Source organism: Sus scrofa, chromosome 14 (genome assembly GCF_054392235.1).
Source record: "Sus scrofa isolate SSC_HxYL_T2T_F1_AM1 chromosome 14, Sscrofa_HxYL_maternal_Yorkshire_Landrace_v2.0, whole genome shotgun sequence".
Taxonomy (NCBI): Eukaryota; Metazoa; Chordata; class Mammalia; order Artiodactyla; family Suidae; genus Sus; species Sus scrofa.
Genome location: NC_139396.1, coordinates 22,715,931 through 22,737,416, shown reverse-complemented (window position 1 = coordinate 22,737,416; position 21,486 = coordinate 22,715,931). Strand labels below are relative to the sequence as shown.

Sequence of the window (21,486 nt, the reverse complement as noted above, 5' to 3'; positions counted from 1 at the left end):
GGATCCGGCATTGCCGTGAGCTGTGGTGTAGGTTGCAGACTCAGCTCGGATCTGGTGTTGCTGTAGCTCTGATTCAACCCCTAGCCTGGGAATTTCCATATGCCTCAGGTGCATCCCTAAAAACAAAGAGCGTACTGAATAAACTGTACCATTTTTTAAAATTAAAATCCGAGCAGTTATACGTAAAACATTCTTCATGATGTCACCGTTGTTTAAAAAAAGATTTATGGCACCAACTTAAATAAGAATGTTTATCTTCATATGTAAGTAGAAAAGATGTTTGTGGAAGAAAAGGCATAGATGAGGTAGCTGACCTCTGTCTCAAAATGTTTTATTTAAAACAAAACCTGCCCAGCTCTCCGTTAGATTTTAGACAGGAAAAATGTCCAGGAGATAAGAAAATGCATCAGCACGTTACCACATCCCTTTGACATTCCGATCAGCTTTCTCGTCAGTGTTCGGGGTTTTTGTTTTGATGTGTTTTGTTTTGCCTTCTCGTCAGTTATATTTTAGATGTCGTGGGGTAACATATAGTCATGCGGGTATGGCTGGTCCATGGCACGATAAGGTGCTATCTCACATCCAATGCCTTCTTTTTTTTTCCAAGGAGGTCACCCAGACAGAGCACAGTAGAGGAGGCTGTTTGGTGCCTGGGCAGAACACGCTCCAGGCAGCAGAAGAGACTGAGGATGACAGCGGCCAACCACACCGCTTTCCCGTGTCATGTCTTCCGGAGACCTCTCCCCAACTCTGGTGCCACCTTGCTGGATGGAGGAGATGGTATCTCAAGACTGTGAGAAAGGCTGTTCAAATTTTTGGATCCAGCCTATTTTCATTTTTAGTTTTTAAGAGTAGATTTTATTGCTGTATTAATTTTTGGCTGCCCCCACGGCATGTGGAAGTTCCTGGGACAGGGATTGAACCCATGCCACAGCAGTGACAACACCAGATCCTTAACCCACTGCATCACAAGGGAACTCCATGTTTTTGTTTCTGTTTTAGACTTAACTTTTTAGAGCAGGTGTTTTGTGTGTGTGTATGTGTGTGTGTGTGAACAATTTTTTTTCTCAACATTTCTTTTTTTTTTAAGTTTTATTGAAGCAGAGTTAGTTCACAAGGTTGTGATAATTTTTGCTATAAGGAGTTGTTTCAGAATACCTACATCACAGCAAAATTTAGCAGAGAGTAGAGTTTTCTCATATACCCCTAATCCAACACACCACAGCTGCCCATATTATCAATATTTCCAATCGGAGTGGTATGTTTGTTACCATAGCTGAACCTACAGGGACACATTGTTATGACCTAAAGTCCTTAGTTGATGTTAGGGTTCATTTTTGGGGTTGTACACTCTGTGGGTTTGAACTAATATATAATGACATGTATCTACCACTTTAGTATCATACAAAATAGTTTCACTGCCTTAAAAATCCTCTATGCTCTGTCAGTTCATTTCCCCCTACTCCCTAGCCCCTGAAAACCACTGATCTATTTACTGCCTGCATAGTTTTATGGATCAGGCTAAATATAACATGGAGTAAATACTTGATTGCTTTTTTTTTTTCCTGCTAATAAGTAGAATGAAGTTTGAGAGAAACACCTGAGTAGTTACACACAATTTGAAGGAGCTATTCTTGGAAAGATCTGAGTTGCAGAGTAAGTTAGATTTTGCAATGCTGCTACATTGTTTTCAACATGTGGAAGGTAGAGAGGACTTGGTACTAGCCTAGTGGTCAGGTATGTTGAGTGGTGCTTATTTTTATGTCAACTTGACTGAATCACAAGGGCACCCAAGTATTTGGCTAAACATTATTTCTAGTATCTGTGGGGGTGTTTCTTGATGAGATTAATATTTGTTTTTTTAATAATTTAAAATATTTTATTTATTTAGTAAATTTTGTTGGAATATAGTCGACTTACAATGTTGCATTAGTTTCAGACGTATAGCAAAGTGAGTCAGTTCTCTGTGTGTACTCTATGTGTAGTCCTTTTTCACATATAGGTTATTGCAAACTATTGAGTAGATTTTCCTGAGCTGTACAGTAGGTTCTTATTAATCATCTATTTTATACAGTAGTATGTATATGTTATTCCCCCCCCCATGGTTTTCCCTATGGAAACCACAAGATTGCTTTTGAAATCTGTGAGTTTGCTTCTATTTTATAAATAAGTTATTTTGCTTCTATCTTATAAATAAGTAAAACTCTATCATTTTTACTAGATACCACACATAAGTGATATCATATGATATTTGTATTTGTCTGACTTACCTCACTGTATAATAATATCTAGGTCCATCCATGCTGCTACAAATGGCATGATTTCATTCTTTTTTATGGCTGAGTAATATTCCATTGTATATATGTACAAATCTTTTTCATCCACTCCTCTGTTGATGGATATTTAGGTTGCTTCCACATCTTGGCTATTGGATGAAGTTAATATCTGAATGAGAAGACTGAGTAAAGATTGCCCTCCCCCATGCATGGGGGCCTCAGCCAACCCACTGAAGGTCTGAATAGAACAAAAAGGAGGAAGAAGGGAGAATTTGCTCTCTGCCTAACTACCTGAGCTGGGGTGTGGTCTCCTTCCTCAGAATGGGAATTACACCATTGGCTCTTCTGATTCTCAGGCCTTTGGACTCAGACTGGAATTTACATCCCTGGCTTTCCTGGACCTCCAACTCACAGACAGCAGATCTTGGTACTTCTCAGCTCACCTAATTGCATGGGTCAATTTTTATAATAAATCTCTCTTTCTCCCTCCATGTGTGTGTGTATGCGCACGCGTGTGTTGGTTCGGTTCCTGTTTCTCCAGAGAATCCTGACAAATACACCGAAATGTGTGACTTATCAGCACACAGGCTGCAGCTAAAGCCTTGAACGTGGATATTATCTTCAAGAGGGTACATTAGAACTTGACTTTTCCCCTTGCTGACTTGAGACATTCAATCAACGGGTTCTCTACATTGACTTGATTCATTTTCATAGCTTCTGTGTATTTATTTGAAATGTCACTGTCTGGGAGAGTTGCAAATGGAAAACGAATATCGCTTCTGAAAATGTTTTCCTGTGAGGCTTTGTTGGGGCGGCAGGGGGAGGGGAGCCACTAACGTGGTGCCAGAACATCTCTGTGCAATTACCTGTTGTTGCAAAGGGGGGCAATACACCACTCCACGGGAGGACTTGGCCATGACCAGTGTTAGCATCGCCGAGAGTAGGCAACCAGACAGTGGCTCCTCCTTTGGTGGAACAATATGAACCTTGTGCTGTGACTTAGGAAGTGTCCTTGTCCAAAATGGTCAACCTGAGCCTTTCTGTTTGCCTTCCAGTTTATGGATAAATGTAGGGTAAAGGAGAAAGTGGAGTGGGAAACAAACAGATGAAATTAGGAGGTGGGAAATTCTACAGGACAACTGTACTCAGTATATAGAACACAGTATAACTGTGCCTTCCAGACGTTAAGATCCCATGTAAAGGAGTTGGGGGGGCGGAGGAGGGGACTATGTTTTTTAAAAGAGATTACACTAGACATAATATAGTCCTTACTTGGATCCTGGTGTGTACACAAAAAGGCAGGGTTTGAGATAATTGCAAAACTTAACTATGAATTGATACTGGAGATACTGGGGAGTTATTAATTTTGTTAGATAGGATAATGGCCATGTAATTATAAAGTATAGGCTTAATTTTTTTTTTTTTTCTTTTTAAGGACCGCATCTGTGGCATATGGAAGTTCTCAGGCTAGGGGTTGAATTGGAGCTACAGCTGCGGGGCCTACATCACAGCCACAGCAATTGAAGATGCAAGCCATGTCTGTGACCTATACCACAGCTCATGGCAGCGCCGGATCCTTGACCCACTGAGCAAGGCCGGGGATCGAACTTGCATCCTCATGGATACTAGTCGGATTCATTTCCTCTGTGCCACAAGGGGAACTCCAATAAAAGCTTAATTTTAAACAATGCATACTAAAGTATTTAGAGGTGAATCACCACAATGTCTAAATTCATTGCAATAATGCAGAAAAGTGGGAGAACTGTCCTTATTTTATAGAGATACACAACAGAATATTTAGGGGAAAATGCTATGTCTATAGCTTACATTAAAAATTTTCAACCTGCTCTCGATAAATTAATAAAGCAAATAGAGCAGAATCAGACATCACTAATGTCTGCCAGGATCTGGTGGCCCCTACATTCCAATGCTTAGAGAATTACACTCTCCCACTTTTTTTTTTTTTTTTTTTTGCTTTTTTAGGGCCGCACCCTTGGCATATGGAGTTTCCCAGGCTAGGGGTCGATTTGGAGCTGTAGCTCACGGCAACACTGGATCCTTAACCCACTGAGCAAGACCAGGGATCAAACCTGTGTCCTCATGGATCCTAGTCAGATTCATTTCCGCTGTGCCGCAATGGGAGCTCCACTAGCCCACATTCTTGAAGTTAGTACAGTAGCATCTGGGTTATTAAACCTGGAAGGTGGAAAGTAAGTAGAAGAAAGATGAAAGTGAGGGACCTCAGGGACAAACATTTAATCACCTGTATTGGTTCTCCACACTGCTCTTAGCCTGTGCCACAGCAAACCCAGAAGCCTCTTATTTTGTTGCTGTCATCATAACATTATGGAGTCTCTGTCAACCTGGGCGTCTATGTGATGCCTAAATGAAGTACAGCCCATGATCTTCCCACCAACTTATGCTGAACATACAGCAGAACATTTTATTGTTTTATAGGCCACTGCAAAGCCACTGGGGTTGTGCGTTACTGAAGTATAAGGGAGTCTTTCCTGACTGTTACAGTTAACAAGTATTAAAACTTTTGGAGTTCCCGTCGTGGCACAGTGGTTAACGAATCCGACTAGGAACCATGAGGTTGCGGGTTCGGTCCCTGCCCTTGCTCAGTGGGTTAACGATCCGGCGTTGCCGTGAGCTGTGGTGTAGGTTGCAGACGCGGCTCGGATCCCGCGTTGCTGTGGCTCTGGCGTAGGCCGGTGGCTATAGCTCCGATTGGACCCCTAGCCTGGGAACCTCCATATGCTGCGGGAGCGGCCCAAGAAATAACAAAAAGACAAAAAAAAAAAAAAAAAAACAACTTTTTTATTACTCTCTTTTCTTTTCTGAAGTTTTTTACAGCAAAAAGTCTAAATAATGATTTTCTTTGAAATAAGTGTCTATATTGCTGGCATTAGTTCATTGAGATTTTTGCTTATTAACACCTTCTTTTGTGATGCTAGTGCCAACTCCATATTCTCAGAGTAAATATTTTGATATATTGGAAAGAATCAGGACCATGTACTGCTTCTAAAATTTATTCTGGGAGTTCCCTTCATGACTCAGTGGAAATCAATCTGACTAGTAAGCATGAGGTTGCGGGTTCAATCCCTGGCCTTGCTCAGTGGGTTAAGGATCTGGCATTGCCATGAGCTGTGGTGTAGGTGGCAGACGCAGCCCGGATCTCATGTTGCTGTGGCTGTGGTGTAGGCCAGGGGCTACAGCTCCAGTTAGACCCCAAGCCTGGGAACCTCCGTATGCCACAGGTGTGACCCTAAAAAGACAGAGGACAAAATAAATAAATAAATAAAATTAAATTAAATTAATTCTGATGGGCAAGAATCAGATTCTTTGGATTTCAGTTTTCTTCCTTGTAAAATGAAGAGTTTAGACAAGACAGCCCCTAAGGTGCTTTCCATTTACAAAACGTAATGACTAAGCAATTTAGGTACAGAATACCAATTATATTTATGTGGCTATAAATATATATGTATCTTTCACAGTTGATTTTAAATCTATTTCCTTTACTTTGAACTTAAATTCCACTCTTGATCATATTAACTTGGTTCCTTGGGTAGATACACTGCCTAAGGAATACATTTTTAAGGAATTTTGGGGGTGGAAAGCAAGAATATTCATCTCAAGACATTGGCCAGAAATAATGGACCATATGAGGAATAAGGGCCCACAAATTACCTTGAAGAGGCACTACACCAAAGAGAGAACTCAGTATGTGGTACACTTACAGAGATAAGGTTGTTATAAGGCTGTTTAAAGCTCTTACTCTTTTTTTTTTTTTTTTGCTTAAGAACGCTTTTAACAAGTGTTTTTTATTTTTTAATTATTGAAGTGTAATTGATTTATAAGGTTATGTTAGTATCAGGTAGACGGCACAGTGATTCCGTTATACACATATATCTATTCTTTTTCAGATTCTTTTCCCTTATAGGTTATTACAAAATACTGAGTATAGTTCCCTGTGTAAAATTCCTATTCTTAAGAAGAAAGCTAGAGCTATTTCAAATGTCAACATAAAGACTTTAGTGCTATTTTAAGGCAGTTAAGTGAAATACCTGAACAGAAATAGTAGTCAATAAAATACCTCACTGGAATAATACAATTTAATAAGACTTTATGGTGACTCGGGGCCAGATGTTGGAAGCAAACACTTCCCATCATCACTGGGAAGCTCCCGGGGTGACACTCTTGACCTCTCTCTCCTCCCCATTCTTTCCCTTGCCCCAGGGGAGAGAAGGGATGCAGCTGATTGGGCATCTGGGGAGAAGAAACTGAGGATTTGCAGCTTAGCCCCTTCTTTTTCTGTCTCTCTTTAGGATCCACCTATCTGAGAAGTGTGTTTCTCTGCTTCTCTGTGCCTTGAGGTTTAGGAAATCATGTCCCCTCCAAAGATGGAGAGGCAAATAGTTATCACAGCCAATCATTTGTCCAGTACTGACATGACTGAGGATAAAGGTCTGGTTCCGGAGCCCGGCCCTGGCCAGCCCACTGGGCTGCAAACAGAAAACCACATTTGCTAATAGCCCTAAGAGTGATCAGAGTAATACAGGAAAACTGAAGATAGCACAAATATGAACACTGACTCCCCAACCTCTGCCCATTTCTCAACAGCTTGGGATGGGGGTAACACAGTGCCATGTGCATTTTTTGTATTGTTTGCTAATATTCCAGGATGCTAGAGAAAACAAGAAAACAAATAGGAAAGACGTAAGATAGAGAAGTAAGTATAGAGGTGAGATCCAAGTATAGATAAGTCATTAGTAAGCATGTAGAGTGGAAGACTTTGGCCCAATTCCTAGGATATGAGATAAAGATAAGTTCAGCAGCAAAGACTGTGTGTGCTAAATACAGATAGAGAAGCAATGGAAAGACTCCGAGAAACCTAAAATTCATGACTATAAATATACACGAGGCACCGAGGCACTGAGTATTCATGAGGTTTTAATTCAACCACTCTTTCAAGCTCTATGTGTCCTCAGTCTAAGAAATGCAGCTAAAACCTGGAGATGGAGTTCCCGTTGCAGTGCAGCGGAAATGAATCCGACTAGGAACCATGAGGTTGCAAGTTTGATCCCTGGCCTTGCTCAGTGGGTTAAGGATCGGGCGTTGCCGTGAGCTGTGGTGTAGGTCGAAGACACAGCTGGGATCCTATGTTGTGGCTGTGGTGTAGGCTGGCAGCTGTAGCTCTGATTCGCCCCCCAACCATGGTAACTTCCATATGCCTTAGGTGTGGCCCTAAAAAACAAACAAAAAACAAAACAAAGCAACAACAATAACAAAACAAAAACCTGGAGCTGTTCAGCAGGCTAAGTGGCAATCGGTACTGGGGCCGGACATCCTCGTCCCACTGGCCACCGGTACCTTCTCTGATTGCAGCCTCTTGCTCAAACCTTGATTCCAGTCTTTGTAACATCACAGCAGTGATGAAGCAGAGACAGACAGGAAACATGAACACTCTGTAAGCAGGATTCAGAGCATGGCTCTCCCACCCTGCTTGCATCTTTCCTTGAGTTCATTAACTAACCCTCTATCTTTCCCCTTGCTTCTCCCCGTGTGTTTTAAACTGACTTCATAAACTAAGTGCTTGGAGCAGTTTCATTTGTCACCTCCTGTGCTGTGGCCCCTGGGACCGCTTGGCTGGTGGTGTCCAGTTGGTGATGAACATGGGATGAATCTCAACTCAGTTCACAGGGAAACCAGGTCACGCTGGAGAAATGCTCTCGGAAATTAAAGCAAGATTTCAAAGGCAAATCTCCAGCCTAAGAGGACTATGAGGAACTGACTCATGGTCTAGTGTGGAAAAGGCATTAAACGAGATCAGAGATAAATCAGGTCAAAACTTAATGGAGGCCTGATCAAATCTATAGGAAAAAAAAACACACCCCCAAATCCCAAATCGGAGAAGATGGCTTCAGAGTTAGTGGGAGGCTTGACTGAATGCGGAGGAGCAGATGTGTGTGGCAGAAATCATGCTGAAGCTGCCGCTGCTCATCCCTGGGAGCTGACCCTGGAGGACCCTGCCACCCACCTCCCAACTCCGCCCAGAGCACATAAAAAGGAACATTATGACCAAGCAAAATAACTTCTGCAAACCTCAAAAATGCTACTCATGGTCCATCACTCATCACAAAAATGAGGAACTTATAGCAGATCAAAATTAATGAATAAAAAATTTAATCAGATCTTAAGAAACATAATGAATTAGCGGAATGAAAAAAAAAAAATTCTACTCCAAGTCAATTCATCACTATAGTTTTTGTCTTTTCTAGAATGTCCTATACATGGCATCACATCATATTAACCTCTTGACCAGGCTACTTTCACACAGCACAACGCCTTTCAGAGTGATCTCAGGCCTGCACTTTAACACACTATCTGTACAGGATTTTTAAAATGTCATTCCTTTGATTTAAAATAAATAAATAAGGAGTTCCTGTCGTGGCTCAGTGGTTAACGAATCTGACTAGGAATCATGGGGTTGCAGGTTCGATCCCTGGCCTTGCTCAGTGGGTTAAGGATCCGGCGTTGCCATGAACTGTGGTATAGGTTATAGACAAGGCTTGGATCCTAAGTTGCTGTGGCTCTGGTGTAGGCTGGCGGCTGCAGCTCTGATTCAACCCCTAGCCTGGGAACCTCCATATGCTGCAGGAGTGGCCCTAGAAATGGCCCTAGAAATGACAAAAAATAAAAATTGAAAAAATTAAATAAATAATAAAATTTAAAAAATAAAATCAACAATGATTATGTTACACTGTAAATATAATTTTTAAGATCTTTTTAAAATTGAAATATTGTTGATTTACAATATCATATTAGTTTCAGGTGTACAACATAGTGATGCAAAATTGTATAGATTATACTCCATTTATATGTTATACATGGAGTTATTATATAATACTGACTATATTCTCTATGCTGTATGACATATCCTTATAACTGATTTATTTTATATGTAGACGTTTGTACTTCTTGAGCCCTTACCTCTACCTTGCCTTTGCCCTCTTCCCTCTCACTGCTGGTAACCACAGGTTTGTTCTCTATATCTGTGAGCCAGATGTTCCTTATTTTTTTTCTGATATCACATATAAGTGATAACATATGGAATTTGTCTTTCTTTGCCTGACTTATTTTACTAAGCATAGTACCCTTCAGGTCCATTCTTGTTGTTGCAAATGGCAAAATTTCATTTTTTTTTTTATGGCTGAGTAGTATTCCATTGTGTATGTATGTAGGTGTATGTGTATACACATACCACACCTTCTTTATCCGTTCATCTGTTGATGGACACTAAGGATGCTTTTGCTATTGTAAATAATGTTGCTATGAACACTGGGGTTCATGTGTCATTTTGAATTACTATTTTCATTTTTTTCAGTTATGTACTAATCCAGTGGAATTGCTAGATCATATAGTAGTTCTACTTTTAGGGTTTTTTTTTTTGAGGAAACTCTATACTGTTTTCCAAAGTGGTTGTACCAGTTTACATTCCCACCAATTGTGTACAAGGGAATTTCCCCCACATTCTCGCTAACATTGTTACTTGTGGGTTTTTTGATGGCAGCCATTCTGACAGGTGTGAAGTGGTATCTCACTGTGGTTTTGATTTGCATTTCTCTGAGATTAGCAATGCTGAACATCTTTTCATATGCCTATTGGCCATATGTATATCTTCTTTAGAGAAATGTCCATGCAGGTCTTCTGCCCATTTTTAAATTGGGTTTGTTTTTTCTGATATTGAGTTGTATGAGCTGTTAATATACTTTGGATAATAACTCTTTATCAATCATATCATTTGCAAATATTTTCTCTAATTTATTAGGTTACCTTTCCTTTTTTTTTTTTTTTTTTTTTTTTGTCTTTGCGTTTTCTAGGGCTGCTCCCATGTCATATGGAGGTTCCCGGGCTAGGGGTCCAATTGGAGCTGTAGCTGCCAGCCTATGCCAGAGCCAGAGCAAGGTGGGATCTGAGCTGTGTCTGCAGACTACACCACAGCTCACGGCAATGCCGGATCCTTAACCCACTGAGCAAGGCCAGGGATCGAACCCACACCCTCATGGTTCCAAGTCAGATTTGTTAACCACTGAGCCAGAACTCCAGGTTATCTTTTCACTTTATAAACAGTTTCCTTTGCTTTGCAAAAGGTTTTTTTTTTTTTTTTTTTTTTTGTCTTTTTTGTTGTTGTTGTTGTTGTTGTTGTTATTGTTGCTATTTCTTGGGCCGCTCCCGTGGCATATGGAGGTTCCCAGGCTAGGGGTTGAATCGGAGCTGTAGCCACCGGCCTACGCCAGAGCCACAGCAACGCGGGATCCGAGCCGTGTCTGCAACCTACACCACAGCTCACGGCAACGCTGGATCGTTAACCCACTGAGCAAGGGCAGGGATCGAACCCGCAACCTCATGGTTCCTAGTCGGATTCGTTAACCACTGCGCCACGATGGGAACTCCTGCAAAAGGTTTTAAGTTTAATTAGGTCCCAATTGTTTATTTTTGCTTTTGTTTCTTTTGCCTTAGGAGACAAATCCAAATACACACACACACACACACACACACACACACACACACACACACACACACACATACACACTACAGTTTGTGTCAAAGAAAAGCATTCTGCCTATGTTTCCGTCTAGGAGTTTTATGGTTTCAGATCTTATATATACAGGTCTTTAATCCATTTTGAGTTTATTTTTGTATTTGGTGTGAGAAAATTATTCTAATTTCATTCATTTACATTTAGCTGTCCAGTTTTCCCAGCACCAATTATTGAAGAATGTCTTTTCTCCATTGTATATTCTTGCCTCCTTTGTCAAGATTAATTGACCCAAGATTAATTAATTAATAGATGGGTTAATTTCTGGGCTCCCTATTCTGCTCCATTGAGCTTTGTGTCTATTTTTATGCCAGTTTCATGCTGTTTGGATTACTATAGTTTTATAGTATAGTCTGAAATCAGAGAGCATGATGCCTCCAACATTGTTCTTTTTACTCAAGAATGCTTTGTCAAATTGGAGTCTTTTGTGGTTCCATATAAATTTTAGAATTATTTGTTCTAGTTTTGTAAAAAATAACATTGGTATTTTGATAGAATATTACAAAATATTGAGTAGGTTACCTGTGCTATCTGGTCTTGGACTTTTGTTTGCTGGGAATTTTTTTTACATGTCTGATACAATTTCATTACTGGTAATTGGTTTGTTAATGTTTTCTATTTTATCTTGGTTCAGTCTTGGGAGATGGTACATTATTAGAATTTTATCCACTTCTTCTAAACTTTCCATTTTATGGACATATACTTGTTTTTAATAATCTCTTATGATTCTTTGTATTTCTGTGGTATTGGCTGTAACTTCTTTTAATTTCTGATTTTATTGATTCCACTTCTCTTTTCTTTTTATGGTGAGTCTGCTAAAGGTTTACCAATTTTGTTTATCTTTTCAAAGAGTCAGCTCTACATCACTGAACTTTTTTATTGCTTTTTTTAGTCTCTATTTCATTTATTTCTGCTCTGGTCTCTATAATTTTTTCCTTCTACTAACTTTAGATTTTGTTTGTTCTTTTTCTAGTTCACTTACATGTAAAGTTAGGTTGCTAGAGTTTTTTTTTTCTTTTCCGAGGTAAGCTTATATTACTGTAAATGACCCACTTAGAATTGCTTTTGCTGCATCCCACAGATTTTGGATCATTGTGCTTTAATTTTTATCTGTCGCCAGCTATTTTTTTCTTTTCTGATTTCTTCAGTGACCCATTGGTTGTTTAGTAGTATATTGCTTAGCATCCACATATTTGTGTTTTTATGTATATCAAGTTTTACATATACCAATTACTTTCAGTTGCTAATACCTTAATTTCAAACAACCTTAATTTTTAACAACGCTGGATTAATAAATACTCTCCTTTCCTCATGATTACTGTTTTTGACATCATATTTTACATCTATTTGTTTTGTGTATCCCTTAACAGCTTGTTGTAGATATAGATGATTTTACTACTTTTGTCATTTAACCTGCCTATTAGCTTTGTATGTGGTTGATTTATTACCATTACTGTATATATGCTTTTATTGATGAGCTTTTTCCTTTCCTAACCTTCACGTTTCTGTGGTTTTTCTTTTTTGCGCAGGGGAGTCCTTTCAATATTTCTTGAAAGCTGGTTTGGTGGTACTGAAATCTTTTAGTTTCTGCTTGTTTGTAAAACTTTTGACACTTCCATCAAAGGTGAATGAGAGCCTTGTTGGGTAGAGTAGTCTTGGTTTTAGGTTTTTCCCTTTTAATGTTTAAAATATATCATGCCACTCCCTCTGGCCTTTGGAGTTTCTGCTGAAAACTCAGCTGATAGCCTTAGTATATAATTTGTTGCTTTCCATTAGTGCTTTTAATATTCTTTTTATCTTTAATTTTTGCCATTTTCACTACAGTGTGTCTTGGTGTGGTCCTCTTCAGGTTCATCCTGTTTGGGACTCTATGCTTCATGGACCTGTAGGTTTGTTTCCTTTCCCAGTTTTGGAAAAATTTCAGCTATTATGTATTCAAATATGTTCTTTGCTCTTTCCTCTCTTCTCCTTTTTGGATCTCTATAATGAGAATGTTAGTACACTTGATGTTGTCCCAGTGATCTCGGAAATGTTCTTAATTTCTTTTTATCCTCTGACCCTCCTCCCTGTCTGGTGGTGGGTCTTTCTTTATAACTTTAGTTGTAGATAATTTTTTCTGGTAGGTTGCAATTTTCTCATTGAAAGATGCTGTAAATAGTTGTAATTTTGTTGTGCCCATGAGTGATGGTGAGCTCAGAGTCTTTCTACTCTGCCATCTTGGGAACCCTCCCAATTTTTGAAATCTTTAACTGACTTTAAGATGTCTAATATTTAGGGAGTTCCTGTTGTGGCACTTCAGAAGTGTTGCAGGTTTGATTTCTGGCCTCATTCAATGAGTTAAGGAGATGGTGTTCCTGTGAGCTGTGGTGTAGGTTGCACACATGACTCAGATCTGGCATTGCTGTGACTGTGGCATAGGCCAACAGCTGTAGCTCCAATTAGACCTCTAGCCTGGGAACCTCCATATGCTGTGGGTGCAGCCCTAAAAAAAAAAAAGATATCTAATATTCAATTAAGTTATAACATTGTCACTCAAAATTTTTGATGATTAAAATGCATACATGTATGTGGGTTATAAAAGTGATTAATTATTCTATAATGCATATTTGCTTTTTGCAAATCTCCAATTAAGAAGGTAAATTTGTGTGTGACATATTGCCTTTCACACTATATTTACAAGGTTAGTTTATTTTTAAAACTGAGATTAAAATTTAAAAATTTTGTCTAGGGAGTTCCCATCATGGCACAGCAGAAATGAATCCGACTAAGAACCATGAGGTTGCAAGTTCAATCCCTGGTCTTGCTCAGTGGGATAAGGATCCAGCATTACCATGAGCTGTGGTGTAGGTTGAAGACGTGGCTCAGATCTGGCATTGCTGTAGCTGTGGTGTAGGCTGGCAGCTGTAGCTCTGATTAGACCCCTAGCCTCGGAACCTCCATATGCCATGGGTATGGCCCTAAAAAAAGCAAAAAATAAAATAAAATAAATTTTTGTCTAACTGCACATATATATTTGTATGTAAACAAAATGCATATAAAATGTTTTAAACTTAAAATACTAATGGCTAATAAAAAGCAGAGCAAATAGTTCCGATAAAAATTATTCTGACCACTGAATATACAGTTAACCCTTTAAAAGAAAAAGGAAACAATTTTGTTCTTGGTCTTCTGTGAAGGAGATGACTCCACAGCTAACTCTTATCTCCCAAAAAGTCAACCTTCTGTGAGGGTCTTCTCTACTGGTAGCTTTGCACTACACTTCTTGAATCATTTAAAACAAAGATCTCTCATTTCTAAGAAGTTAAATGTACTTATTACTCTGCTTAATTTAAACCTTGCTTTTCCGGCTGCCTTTAAATAAATATGACATATGTTCATATCCTGGTGTGACTAAATATTTGACAACTCACTTTTGATATTTCCTTTCCCTAATCTAGGTCCACAGTTAAAACAAAATTGGCAAGACCAACAAGAGTAACCCAATTAATTGTGTAGTGATAAAATGTCATCAATATGTTTCAATAATTGTTTACTTTTCAGGTTGAAAAGAATGTACTTGTATTCTCACATATAGTGGTTGAGGCAAAATTGTTCAAAAGTTGGTGTTTATCTTTAGATAGAAAATACCTGTAATTTGGTGGCAACTATAACGCATACTTTCTGAAAGAAATCAAAGGCCTTGGACATTTATCAATATTGTTGTTCATTATAAATTTCTTCTTTCCGGATCATTATTGGCTAAATATACCCAAATTGGGGCTTCCACTCATCTCCATTCTGATAAAATACCAATAACTAATTAGAGCTATTTGGTATTATCACCCACAGGTGGTTTCATAAACTACAGATCAGAAAATGAGTTTTCCAGAAGTGGCCAAAAAAAAAAAAAAAAAAAGTCTCAATTAAAAATGGTACCAGATACCAGACTTCCCAAGGGACAAAATTAGAATTTCTACCTAGAGAGAGATGATTTGTGTCTTATGCTTTTTAAAAAAAGCTTCCTAGGTAATTCTTACACTCAACTAGGGCTGAGAACTATTGACAGAAGGTATGAATTGTCCATCAGTTTTGCAAGCTGACCTAATATCGAGCATAGAAAACCATTCTTAATATTAATGACATAAACGGTGTTCTGATCTGCTTGGAGCTCTTGAATGTGGATACTGGATCCCTGTGATATGCTTGCATATATAATGCTGAGATGGTTAGTTGCTGCATTTTCTAGCAACAGCTTTAGCCGAAGTTGTTGAGCAATTTGGAAAATTATGAAAGATCACATTATTAAATGACTTTCAGAAGAATATACTGACCATAGAATTTTTCAGATGTACTTATAGTTACCAAAATCTATGATATTAAAACTAAAAAAATTTTTAACTTGAAATATCTTGAAATAGGAAATTTGTCCATGCTTGCTTGCTTGAAATGGTGGTTTTCAGTTTATTTATTTATTTATTTATTTTGTCTTTTGTCTTTTTGTTGTTGTTGTTGTTATTGTTGCTATTTCTTGGGCCGCTCCCGCGGCTTATGGAGATTCCCAGGCTAGGGGTTGAATCGGAGCTGCAGCCACCGGCCTACACCAGAGCCACAGCAACGTGGGATCCGAGCTGCGTCTGCAACCTACACCACAGCTCACGGCAACGCCAGATCCTTTAACCCACTGAGCAAGGCCAGGGACCGAACTCGCAACCTCATGGTTCCTAGTCGGATTCGTTAACCACTGCGCCACGACGGGAACTCCCGTTTTCAGTTTATTTAAATGAGACTCAGAAAAGTCCTTTAGCTTGAAATAACATCATTTAATTCATGGGCCCCATGGTGTGGAATAACTAATTTTTTTTTTTTTTTGGTTGTGCCCAAGGCATGTGGAAGTTCCCCAGGCCAGGGATCGCACCTGTGCCACTGCAGTGACAATGTTGAATCCTTAACTCTAGCATAAGAACTAATATTTATTGAGTAATTAAAGAAGGACCATGCTCAGTGCTAAGCACCTCATGGGTGCCATCCCATTTAGTCCCCCTGCCACAAGAACTTTATAAGGCAGATGTTGTAATGTTAACATCTCCTAATCAGTAAAACTGAGATGTGGAGAAGTGGGTCTGCCCTTCTGCCCAAAGACACACAGTTACATGTTTACGGTTAAGTGTTACAAAAAAACACAAAACAGGATTTAAACTCAGTGTATCAGAGTCTAATATCCAGTCCCTTAAATCTAAGGAATAGTTATGGCATAATGACAAGTATGAGAGAAGAGACAGGGGAGCAAAGTAGCCTTTTTGTCCTCCTTAAAGATATTGAAGTAGCCCCGACCCCTTATCTATATATTGACCATGTAACCAGCATCTTTATGGGGGAAGTAAAAAGGCACTTTGATCACCTATGATTCAGATCCTTTATGTAAGTTATTTCACTTATGCTTTACAACCTGAAGGTGGGATCTTCTTATCTCCATATCGCAGATGAGAAGCTATGAATGCTTCAAAAGTTATAAAATACTGGAGTCTTGGCTTCTGAAAAGCTTGATGGCTACTACCCCCATACGTCCCAAATCTTGGGAGACCCGGAGTCACTACACAGTGCTCTGAATATCATTTGCCTTCAGCCTCTCTCTCCATAAAGAAACAATTATAACCCTGATACAACAGTACAAAAAGACCACCACAAAATCTTGAGAAGTAGAATCAATTTTGTTGCTTTAGTTTTTTTTCTTTTTAAATGTCTAGTAGTTCCCATCGTGGTTCAGTGGTTAACGAACCCAACTAGTATCCATGAGGACATGGGTTCGATCCCTGTCCTCCCTCAGTGGGTTAAGGATCTGGCGTTGCTGTGAGCTGTGGTGTAGGTCACAGACATAGCTTGGATCCCACGTTGCTGTGGCCCTGGCATAGACCGGTGGCTACAGCTCCAATTCAACCCCTAGCCTGGGAACTTCCATATGCCATGGGTGTGGCCCTAAAATGACAATAATAATAATAAGGATAATAATCTAGATAGTCACTAATCAAAAGGATTGGTGAACTGCCCTGTCATCTGTTGTTTTTCTCTGAAGTTGTTGAAAGCACTAATGACCACGGCTTCGCTAATGTCTGTTCTTTGAAACATGTTTAGCTATTGGTGCCTCCATTCTCAGCACCACCGCCTCAATATGACAAAGACCTTGATGAGAATAACTAGGTATCCTGGGGGAGGAAGAGAACTGGAGTAGAGAGGTGGGAAATTATAACAAAATTACCTGCGCTGATTTGCACGGGACTCTGCAGCTTACTCTTTTTTTTTTTTGACCTTTGGCAAATTGGTTTAGAAGCCAGATTCCTCCTCTGAGAGGGTCAGTGTCTTCCTATGTGCTTGCTTTGAGGATGAAAGAGGAGATATGTTGGTATTCCGTGAGAGGAAACATTTGCCCCCTATCCTCTTAACTTTACTGACCGGGGCCTGCAAATTAAACTGGCAAAAGACAGATCAGTAGGAGAATACAGGTCTATTTCTCTGTGTCTGCATACAAGAGCTGACAAAAGAAGGAGCTAGCTCCCTAAATGGTTAAAGCTCGAGCCTGTAGACCTAACTTAGAAGGGGAAAGGGAGGGGACTTCTATGAGAAGAACAAAAAGGTTTCATTAGGAAAGACAAGTGTGTTTTAAGCAGAACAAACTGAAGAGAAGGAAGTTTGTGGTAATGTTTGTTTCAGCAGAGGTTCATTGTCTTTCTTTCTTCTTCATGGATGGGAAACTTTCCGAAGAAGGGATTTATGGTAGGTTTATCTTGGTCTCTCTCCCATGGGAGTAAACCCACCTCAAAGAGGGGATTTATGACAGTCTCATTTCTCCTGCTTAGTCAGTGAAAGGAAGCTCTGAGAAAGCGTCTTTGAATCTCAAATATCTTCAGCTTAAAATATTCTTCATATCAATTCCCCACAGCACTATAATCCCACAGGGAGGCTGATGTGGACCTGGGGTTGGGGCATGCAGGTTGGCAGAGCTGGTTACAGGGAACTGAGGAAGAAGAGTCTCTGTCCCAGCCTCAGTTGTGTCTCCTCAAATGTATATGTTGACACCCTAACTTCTAATGAAACTGTATCTGGATATATCTGCCCTTTAAAGAGGTAATTAATATTAATAACATCACACAGGTAGGGCCCTAATTCAATAGGACTGGTGTCCTTAGAAGAAGAGGCAAAGACATCAAAGATGCACACACACAGGGGAGAGGCTGTACAAGGACATAGCTAGAAGGTGGCTGTCTGCAAGCCAAGGAGAGAGGCCTCAGGAAGAGACTAAACCTGTTTATACCTTGATCTTGAATTTTCAGACCAGTCTGTGGTATCTGCTACAGCAGCCCCAGCTGGCTAATAAACTCTTTTTAGACTCCTTTACTGTTGTAGAGGACAGAATAAAATTCCTACTGACTGGAAAAAATGTATAAGGAACAGGAACCCCCAAGACCTGAAGAGGAAGGGGGGCTAGAATGACAGCTTTCCAGTGACGCTCTGACAAAGCAGGAACTCTTTTCTTCTGTCTGAGAGGTAAAAGGGAGACACTATAACTTGGAAGCCTAAGAAAGGTAAAGAGCGATGGAGTTGGCCTTCAAATTGTAGAATTTCATGGCCAATTCTCATTCTAGGTGTGCTCATAGCAGAGATTTAGGGCCTCGTGGGGAAGGCACCATTCAAGCTTTCCCTGGGTCTGGGAAGGGAACATCAAAGGATATGAGGGGCAGAGGAAGGCAAACAGGTGGCTTGGAGGAGAAGGCTGGGTGAGAGGCTTGGAGGTCTTCCAGAAGTGTCAATAACTAGTTGTCCAGGGCAGGCTTCCAGCTCAGTCCAGGGCAGCACAGACTCACTGGATTTGAATTAGGGTCCACGTGAACTGGGGCATCTATCATTTATTTTGCACTAATAACTAAACATTTCTTATAACCGTTTTTAGACTTACAGAAGATGTGAGAACACAGTACAGGGTTCCAGTAGAACCTCACCCCTAGCCTCTCCTACATTAATATGGTACCTTTGCTACAATCTATGAACCTGTAATGACATGTTATGAACTAAAGTCTATATTTGGATTCCCTTCATTTTTGCCTAAGTTCCACTTTCTGTTGCAGGATCCAAGCCATGATCGCACATTACATTTAGCTGCCATTTAGGTTTCTCTTGGTTGTGACAGTTTCTCAGACTTACTTTTGATGACCTTCACAGTTTTTTTGTTTTTTTTTTGCCTTTTTGTCTCTTTTGTTGTTGTTGTTGTTGTTGTTATTGTTGCTATTTCTTGGGCCGCTCCCGCGGCACATGGAGGTTCCCAGGCCAGGGGTCGAATCGGAGCTGTAGCCACCGGCCTACGCCAGAGCCACAGCAACGCGGGATCCGAGCCGCGTCTGCAACCTACACCACAGCTCACGGCAACGCCGGATCGTCAACCCACTGAGCAAGGGCAGGGACCGAACCCGCAACCTCATGGTTCCCAGTCGGCTTCGTTAACCACTGCGCCACGACGGGAACTCCCTTCACAGTTTTAAAACTGTTCAGGAAAGGCCGTGCCACCTGCCTGAGATGGCGGGCTAAGGACCCCTGTGTTCTTTGACTGTTTTCCAGCCATTCCTGAACTCCGTATGGTGAGGATCACATATGTTTACAGGCACCTTTAACTGATAATTCACGGCTCTTATATGCATGAGTAAGTACACTTACCGAGTACACCGGTTATAAACAGGATCCCCTCGCAGAGCTGCCATCCTGTCAGCCAAACCTTAGTTCACTTTTGCAGGGAACACATGACCCGAGGGCATAGCCCAGGGAATGTAGGGAGGCGACTCTCTTCGGGGCGTTCTTATAGAATGTGTTCTACCCTAAAACATTGCGCAGTCTTGGAGAATTACTTCACCCTGCCTTTGCTGGACAAAGCATTACACTCTGTGTCAGGCAAGGGAGGCCTGTGCAAGGAGGATCTGGAACGAGGTCCTCGGTGTTGGGCGGGGCGAGCCCTCGGGGGCGGGGCCAGGGAGGGGCGACGCGGGGGCGGGGCCTGGGCGTGCCCTGCGGCGTGCAGCGACCGCAGGCCCACGCCGTAAACAGAGAACATGGCGGCGGCAGCGGGGGTACCTGGGGCCTTAGGTACCCTGCGGGCAGGCCGCGCCCGCTTGGTGGCTGCTTACTGTGCGGGGATCGGCCCCGGGTGGAGGCTCCCTGGCTCCTGGACCGGCCTGCCGGTAGGGCCGGCCATCTGGGCTCGGGGCTGGACGCCCGCGGCCGGGGGTGCGGCCTGGCGAAGGGGCTACAGCTCTGAGGCGAAGACGGAGGACGAGCTGCGGGTGCGATATCTGGAGGAGGAGAACCGAGGTGAGGGGCGCGACGCGGGCTGACGCCGGTCCTAGGAAGGGGTCGCAAGGTCGAGTGTCCGGGCTGACGTCCTTGTCCGCCGAGAGGCCTGGGGGGCCTTCCCCTCCCCCATCGAAGCATTGCAGCTATTTAGTGCTCTCCACGCTTAAAGGTGTCCTACGGAGCAGCTAACCTGTAAAAGCGGCCCTACTCAGCGCCGAAGACAGAAACGCAGTTTACGCCCTCAACTCTAGACGAGCCAAGGTCAATAAACCGGGTGTGTGATATTTGCTTCCAGATTTTGTTCTTGCTCTGTAATGGCTTTCTGTCAACTCAGATATCAGAGGGATAGTTTTAGAAGCTGCAGTGAGAGTGCACTTTATTATGCTGAACATATTTAAATTTAAAGCTGTTCATCTGGAGCAGTTTTTCCCTTTGTCCATTTTATCTGGTTAGTTTTGTGGTCTGTTTCACTTTAGTTAAACAGTTTTGAGCCTTGTCATGTTCTTCCAAGCGACTTGCTAAGGGAACACAATTGTAGTCGTATTGATCTTGCCCTTGAGCTACCTTCAGTGGGAGGAGACAGACTCATTAGCAATACAATGCGGTGGGAGTAAGATTGTGGGTGTGTGCCTTTCGGTGGAATTACTGTAGAAGCTCACTATCTTTGGCTTGCCTCGTTGGGAAAAGCTAAATGGATCATGAAAGGTGGAAATAGCAGTTTACCAGAAGAGCAGTTATTTAATTCTAACACGCAGTTATTGAGCACCTATAATCTGTTAAGCGAAAGTGCAAAAGGAGTTAAGTCATGTTTGCTGTCTTTAAGCAGCTACCAGTTTAGCGAGGAAGATGCTGGTGGTTAAAAGGCTATGCTAATTTAAAGCCTTGTTGAGAGCAAAGGGCAGTAATACGCCCAGCTGTATTTGGGGAGATTGGTGGAGTCCATGGGGAGTCATTAGGATTTCTTGCAGTGGAATTTGACGTTAATGAGGGTTCCTAGGCAAACTTGCTCTGCTTCCACTATCTTATGTGTAAAATAGGAGAAATAATACCAACTTTGTATGGCTGCTGTGAAGTTTAGATAAGAGTGTTAATATAAATTGCCCACTAGGTATCTAGCTCATAGTGGGTGCTCTGGAGTATAATGAGTTATTTCATGTGTTTATTTATTATTCCAGACAGAGACAAGAGCATGGTCAAAGGCATGGCTTGTGAAAATGTGTAGTGTTTTGGGGGAAATGGCTTAAAGCAAGCGTGGCTGTATTATTATGGCATGATTGGTAGAATATTGAGACATGCAGC

At 41.1% G+C, this 21,486-nt stretch overlaps 1 protein-coding gene across 22 annotated transcripts in view; it reads left to right on the top strand.

The window, feature by feature from the left end:
* The first annotated feature begins 19,909 nt into the window (after nt 1-19,909).
* The window catches only part of AUH (AU RNA binding methylglutaconyl-CoA hydratase), a 147,854-nt gene continuing 146,277 nt past the window's right edge, over nt 19,910-21,486 (top strand). For 18 of the 22 annotated variants that reach the window (XR_014826398.1, XR_014826402.1, XR_014826394.1 and 15 more), the window contains exon 1: nt 19,910-20,205. Coding sequence is in view for 4 of the 22 variants with exons in the window: in XM_084994539.1 (XP_084850665.1) it covers nt 19,947-20,205 (259 nt within the window). In the remaining 18 variants the exon portion in view is untranslated. Of the gene's footprint in view, nt 20,462-21,486 lie in introns of all 22 variants that reach the window. The other 4 variants (XR_014826405.1, XR_014826404.1, XM_084994542.1 and 1 more) reach the window with 1 other exon arrangement.